The sequence below is a fragment of the Monopterus albus genome, unplaced genomic scaffold (assembly GCF_001952655.1).
Source record: "Monopterus albus unplaced genomic scaffold, M_albus_1.0 scaffold460.1, whole genome shotgun sequence".
Classification (NCBI taxonomy): Eukaryota; Metazoa; Chordata; class Actinopteri; order Synbranchiformes; family Synbranchidae; genus Monopterus; species Monopterus albus.
The window spans coordinates 173186-180183 of NW_018128340.1; the positions used below are offsets into that span (position 1 = coordinate 173186).

The 6998-nt window shown below is 44.4% G+C and overlaps 1 protein-coding gene across 1 annotated transcript; it reads right to left on the bottom strand.

The window, feature by feature from the left end:
- Positions 1–27: 27 nt before the first annotated feature.
- Positions 28–6626, bottom strand: LOC109952428 (profilin-2-like). Its single transcript, XM_020587498.1, has 4 exons — positions 6525–6626; positions 6183–6324; positions 2208–2397; positions 28–1322 (listed from the first exon to the last, which is right to left on the bottom strand). Exons 2-4 carry the CDS (start codon positions 6321–6323, stop codon positions 1225–1227), a joined length of 429 nt encoding a protein of 142 aa, XP_020443154.1. The 5' UTR covers position 6324; positions 6525–6626; the 3' UTR covers positions 28–1224.
- Positions 6627–6998: the final 372 nt, after the last annotated feature.

Consider the following 6998-nt stretch of genomic DNA (forward strand, 5'->3'; position numbering starts at 1 on the left):
TATTTCCTTTACAATCCGCCTTATCAAAATGGAAGATTACATTTCCAAGCTGAGAAAATTTGCAAATCTGGACTTTCAATCAAAACAAGAGGTAATAACTAAAGGAAGACCAACGCTGGAGCTGAAAGGTTTGCTTCAGACCACGGGAGCCTCACCAGCTGTCAACCTCACCGCACATCACTGATGTCATCAGTATATAATTACTCATGCTAATAATATTAGTAGCAGCAGTAGTAAGTGCAGTACAAATGACAGTAGCTGTTCGTTAATGGTGTTTTACTAAAAGATACAAGCGCTCAAGAGTGTTGTAACATGCTGGTCTTTTTATTTTTCAGGTGTGTGACTTGTCTTTACAGGGTTGTGACTGGATGCAGGTTCACCCCGCTGTCCAGATGTTACACTGGCTCTCTGCCCATTGTCCAGATGTTACACTGGCTCTCTGCCCACTGTCCAGATGTTACACTGGCTCTCTGCCCACTGTCCAGATGTTACACTGGCTCGCTACTTTAAACAACAACACCACCATGCGCAGTCAGACCACAGACCGTATATAAAAATGGATGATGTGTCACCACTTCCTGCCGCTGTGCAGAAGTGAAGCCAGTAAATCGCCATTACAGGGGCAGCCATCTTGCTTTTGTGATGCATTCTGCAACCATTCTGCGCAGTAGTGACCAGAGGTGGAGCTAAGGTGTCAACCTGCTAATCAAAGCTGTCAGTCAGTTGGAATACACCCTTTTTATATCATCAAATAACTTATTAAAACAAACTTACCAGAACAAAGCCCACTTGTGCACAATCCCTTTGATAATATCTACCCAAAACCACAGAAATCAACTCTGGGAAAATATTATTAGATTTGTACCTTGAGTTTTTAGTTTGGCTTGTGTTCATACATGGAGGAGGCAGGGTTTATGACATATACTGCTACCAGCCACCAGGGGGTGACTCGCAGTGGCTTCACTTCTGGGAGCCTCAGGTTGTCTATATTTTTAAATACAGTCTATAGGTCAGCTGTGAGCACGCTCTAACATACAGTACATGCCACATGTGCATGTTCACTTTCATTACATAGAATAAAACTTTAAACACATCGTTGATGACAGAGAAATATGCCTGGAAGGTCAAGATAATATAAAACTAAAGATGCTAAGAACAGCGGCTGTTTTCTTGAGTTGAGCTAGGTAAGGTGTGGCAGCCATCTTGTTTTATGGCCATCTTGAGTTACATGCCGGCGGCCCTCAGGTAGACAACAAGTTTGTTCATCTTTTCGGAAAGTTGCCCCCCATTGGCATCTTTTGTGCCCATGATGATGGCTATAACTGGGGAGACAGGAAAACCCAAGTTAAATTAATGAACAGTGAATTTATGAACAGTGTCTAAAGCCATGCTAGCAGCAGCTCTGTGAGCCAAACGCTAACACACTGATGTTTAGCAGGAGTAATGTTTACCCTGTTCACGTCTCGGTTTAATGTGTTAGCACACACACAAAACACACAAACTGGCCATATTCAAAGTAAAACAAACTACAATAGTTTTATATATTTTCCAGCTCTGACAGAAAGTCCCTGCAGCATCACAAGCTGCTACTTCATTTCCAAAAATTATAGTCATAGAACAGATCTTTAAAAGGGTGACTGGTATAATGTGAAGGCAGGTCACGCTGTGTTGAAAGTTGGGATGGGGGGGTGTCATTTTCAGCTGAGTTATACACTTGGAATTACCACAGTTGGTAAAGTGAGACCTAAACGATTTAACCAATGTTTTAACCAAACAAAACAAGGATGTACACAGGTAGACACAGAGTGTATCTCCCAAAATGGCGCCCCTGACCCAACATTCCCCACGGTGTGACGTACCTTCACATTCTCTATACAAAGTGTATTAACTGGAAGTTGTATGTGAAAACAACTTTAACTTGGTACAAGTCAGTTAGTTTCTTTTAAGATCATAACTTTTTTTTAACAGTGTCGACAGTTTTCTGTGATTTTGTTGTTGTTATTCAGAGGTTTACTAATTTTCCTGGGGCTGGTGAGTTGTGAGCTTCGTTACTGTTTACCTTCTTCTAGAGCTACAGAAAACTAGCTAACACCTTCAACAACAGTCACTCTGTAGGTCGCAGTGGTCCGACAAGTCTTTCCACTGAACCTGGAGCCTTTTGGGGAATATTTATCTTGAATTGTTTCTGTCAGAAAGTGTGTGCTTACCTTGGTTGGACCTGCCGACACATACATTGTAGGTGTTGCCTTCAGCGTCCGCCCCAGTCTTTAAGTCCATGGTGTACAAACCTTCAGTGCTCAGGTTGTCTCGGATCAACCTGCACTTTCTGTTGGCAATCGTAGGGCCACACTGGCCGAAGTCCTTCCTGTCCCCAGCCAGCCTCTTAATTTCAGCCTCCTGTGGGAGAGACGGGCAGGTAGAGGGTTATTATCACATCTGGCCTGATGCATAAACCAGCTGAAGACCATGAGCTACCCACCACTACAGCTTCTTTCTGTGACTGCTACAGACTCTTTCACAAAAGGTGATCAGTTGTATTCTATACCGATTATTTGATTTAATGAATGATAAAATATGGTGTTGGTGACCATTTTCTTTCAACCACACAGGTCATTCCACCAACTTTGCACAAAAGTAGTGGACAACATCAGTTTTAAGTCCCGAGACAGAAGAACATTAATGCTTAATCAGCCAATGAGAAGGAATTATTGAACACTGACTTTCACATGTGCTAAAGCCTCCATGTTTCCCCAAAACACAGCCAGCTGTCTATTTGCTGGAAAGCGGCCACAGCTCCTCACTTAATGTGAAACCAGCAGAGGAAATGTTGAGTTTGCATTCATTAACAGTAACTACAGCTCAACACAGGTCCTGTAACTAAAAGCCCTCACTCTGATAAGGGTCCGTGTCCAGTTCAACTTGAGCTCAGGTCCAGTTTCCACAGATAAAAACCTTGTTTGTGATTGTACTGCACATGTCAGGGTGAACATGTGGGCTGCATGTGTCGGGAGGTGGCTGCTCAGTTTCAGGCTGTGCTTTCTGCATGTTTCCACCAATTATATTAAACTGGTTTGACTGGTTTGACTCAGTGTTGTTTCACTGCTGACTCACTGTGGTGTCCTGTACAACATGTGGCGTCAGAGCTGTAGACAGACAAATAATTAGCAGCTCCTTTGACAAGTCATTTCAGTCCTTCAAGCTGAAATCTCAGCCACTCTCTGGCTACAGCTTGTAAAATGTGAGGATCCTCTGCTTTTACTGGACACGGTGCATCTTTGGGGTCAGGTTATTATCTGACTCCCTTTGTTAGATGATGTACACATGGATTTAGTATCAGATCAGAATCAGAATCTGCTTTATTGGCCAGGTGTGTCGGACACAGCTGCTTGTGAACAGATCCTGATGTGATGCTGATTGTTTGCATGAGAAATGTTGAGGGAGCTGAAGTGTCAGCTCAAGCTGAAGCACTGAAAGGACGTGAGGCGTAATTATAACTTCTGCTTCAATTTTAAACCCTGAAGGCATGAGTACGTAAACACTGAAGAGGAAGAGGAAGGCAGTTGAAGTCACTGAGTCATGAATGGAGCTGAAATGACAAACTTTCAGCCAAATCACCAAAGGATGTTGACATGTGTGCACTGTAGGTAGCTTCACCAGCACCAACAGCGAATGAAGCATCAGTGACTGGCTGTGGAGAGCTAACCATCATCCAGAGGAAGAGACAAAAAAACGATGAAAGGAGGAGCACAGAAGAGCAGGAAGTGTGCACGTAGATCATTAGCAGTTAGTCTGTGAGCAGTGGCAGCGTGTGAAAAGTGAAAATCAGTTGAAGTGTTGATGTGCAAAGCAGGTGAACGGTCGGTTCGGTCCAAACTGAACTATAAGTAAAAGTCCTGCATTTAAAATCTTAAGTAAACGCAGGCGAGTGTAATCAGAAGCGTAGGTGAAGTATGAACACACTTCCTGTGGCTGCTGTAGTTTTACACATTATGTGATTAGACAATTACTGGAGATGCATTAACGTGTGAACATGTTTCACTGAGGCCGAGCACATTTAACTCTCTGCATGTGATGATTAATTTATTAAGGAATCATTTGCTGATTGTTTTCTTGACTTGATTTGTAAGAAATCAGGAAGTAGTGAGTCCGAACCTCAGAATGACGTCCAATAACTTAAAACGATTAAAAGGAAAAGCAGCAAATCCTCATGTTTGAGAAGCTGGAACACTGGAAGGTTTGGTATTTTTACATACACACAATTGATTTTCTATCAATCAGGCTGATTGACTCAGTCATTTCAGCTCTACTTGTATTTACTGTTGGTAGTTTAAGTCATAATAAAGTATGCTTTATGCATACATCTTAATTGGTAAAATAAGCTGTAAGATAAATGTAGTGGAGTAGAAAAGATAATCAGTCTGTATGAAAAGTCCTGGAGCAGAAGTATAAAGTAGCAGGAAAAGAAAATACTCAAAGTATTAGTACCTGAAGTACTTGAGTAAACATGTTACAGTCCCCTTGTTTCAGGTCATGTCTGTCACCGTCCTGATGTGACATCAGACAGTTCAGCTGTGTACACGTACACGTTACATGGAGGTGGCTCATTGACTTTGACTGACAGTATCGTCAATACCACCGATCGATCAGCAGGCCACACTTTCAAACAGCAGCTGAACTGAGCTGCAGAAGACACGAGAGACAAGCCAAGAAGAATGTGTGGAGGACAAGACGAGACACGAACACACTGCTGCCTGCAGAGACAAAGCCACTTCCTGAAACCAGCCAGCCAATCAGAGAGAAGATCTTTAGGTAGCCTGTTCACCATGAGTGTGACTTAACACACACGCCCTCACACACATTATGTGTGTGTGTGTGTGGCCAAATGGCTGAAGGTTAAAAACCCTGTGGCTACAAACAAACAAACTGCAGGTGTGTGTGTCTCCCTCACAAACACGTTGCACTGTGTCAGTGCAGCAGCATCTCTGAGCCTCTCGCCCTCACCACAGCCTGAGAGAGAAATGAGAAGTGATCGCCTCTACTTCCTGAATTTGCCGCTCTTTTTGACATCATGTCCTTATAAGGCAGTTAGAGCGTTGCTCGGGCTGCAGCCCGGAAACCACAGAAACACCCGGAAACTGAGTGCAACTGCTGCTTCTCAACAAACTCTCACAGGGAAAGTGTATTGATTCCAGGTCTGAGCTGGAAACACGACAAAAAACCACGTTAACTTGTGTTTTTGTTCCGTCAGCTAAGAAACACTGCAGCTCCCCCGGCCGGGGTCTGGGACTGAAGGCCTGTTTTGACCCAAGTCCCCAAAAGGAATAAACCACTGTAAAGTAGAAAACTGAGTCATACAAACATGAGGATGAACGTTTTCAGGCCCCTGTCACTTTTAAAATGCTCCCAGTGGAAACACAATCCACCCCAGCGAGGTAACGAGTAGCAGAAGGACTAGAGCTCACGCTGAGGGCCTCTCCCACCAAGTCACCGCCTCGCTGGTCTGAGACCTGTCTACAAATGTGAAACAAGACAAATTTCACATAGCTGTCGTGTTTTAACAAAACATTGTTCTTTTTGCAGAGCAGCAGCTCGATGCAGAGCCGCACCGCCTGCAGCTCCACCCGCCTGCACCGACAGAGCAGGAACCAGCTGAGCGACAAAGTGAACACGCCCAAAACTCAACAAGACAAAAAAATGACAATAAGAATAAATCCTTTTAAACCTGCTGTAAAACCAAACAAATGTTTTGTTCCAGTCTGTGAAAACGGGCCAGTGGGGTGACGGCCGTGGGAGTGAGGTCAGCTGCTGCTGTCATGTGGATTTTCAGCATCACTGCTTGTTTTTGATCTTAAATGATTTGTTTTAAAGCCAAGAGTCTGCACAACAACGTAAACTAAATAAATGGTTTATAATAAGGATCAAAACCTAATTCCTTCACCTGATTTTAAAACAAACTTTTCTAAAGGAGGAAGTGGAAACATCTCGCCAGAGTTTTTGTGGATAAAACACTGACAGTGACACACAACGTTGCTGCAATGCTGACAAATACACATTGCACAACAAACACATGAAGGTTCACAGTGGTTCTTTGGTTTTTGGTTCAAACTGTCTGAAGAGCAAAAAGCAAAGTTTTGGGGAGTTTGTCTGTGTGTTAGTGTGTGTGTTCATGTGTGTGTTCTTACCAAGATGCAGGCGAAGCCTTCTGAGGAGGCCCACACAGCCTCTTGCCCCGGCAAGCACCCACAGATGGCCGCCTGAGCCACCACGCGGTTCCCACTCTGGTCAGGCGCCATCAAGTTGTCAACGTATGGCTTCCACGACATCCTGATCAATCACCAGTATGCACGCACACACACACACACACAGATGAGTAACACATACACACTTGCTGTCACACCGACTCTGACCAACAACCACCACACAACATGTGTCTGAGTCAGCAGCAAACAGTCAAAGGCCTGAACAGAAACCAGATCAATGACCCAATCACCAGCCAATAACTCAGCGAGGCCACGTCAGCTTACCTGTGCAGGTAGAGTCTTGGGTACGAGGAAGAGGAGAGAGAGACAAGTCGAATGCAGAAAGAAGGAAGACAAGTCAGCTTTTATACATGTGACCACTCCCAGGCTGCAGGCTGCTTCCTGCCTCGTTCACTGGCACCCAGTGTCTCTCTCCCTCTCTCTCTCTCTCTCTCTCTCTCTCACTGTCTACCTTGCTCACTTGCCCTCTCTCTCTCTCTCTCTCACTGTCTACCTCGCTCACTTACCCTCGCTCCCTCTCTCTTTCTCCCTCTCTCTCTCTGTCTACCTCGCTCACTTGCCCTCTCTCCCTCTCTCTCTCTCCTGGGAAGTAAAAACAAGGAAGTGTAAGCAGTGACCTGATGAAAATGATATAGAACAACTAAAGTCAACACATATCACACACACACACACACACACACACACACACACACACACACACACACACCCTCCCCCGCGCCCTGTGTCTGTCTCTACGCT

Excerpts from the sequence above, each read along its gene's own strand:
- LOC109952428 (XM_020587498.1), bottom strand. The coding sequence starts at position 6,323 with ATGTCGTGGAAGCCATACGTTGACAACTTGATGGCGCCTGACCAGAGT. Across the intron at positions 2,398-6,182 it reads AAGGCTTCGCCTGCATCTTG|GAGGCTGAAATTAAGAGGCT; the intron begins GTAAGAACACAC and ends TCTCTCCCACAG. Across the intron at positions 1,323-2,207 it reads TGTCGGCAGGTCCAACCAAG|TTATAGCCATCATCATGGGC; the intron begins GTAAGCACACAC and ends CTGTCTCCCCAG.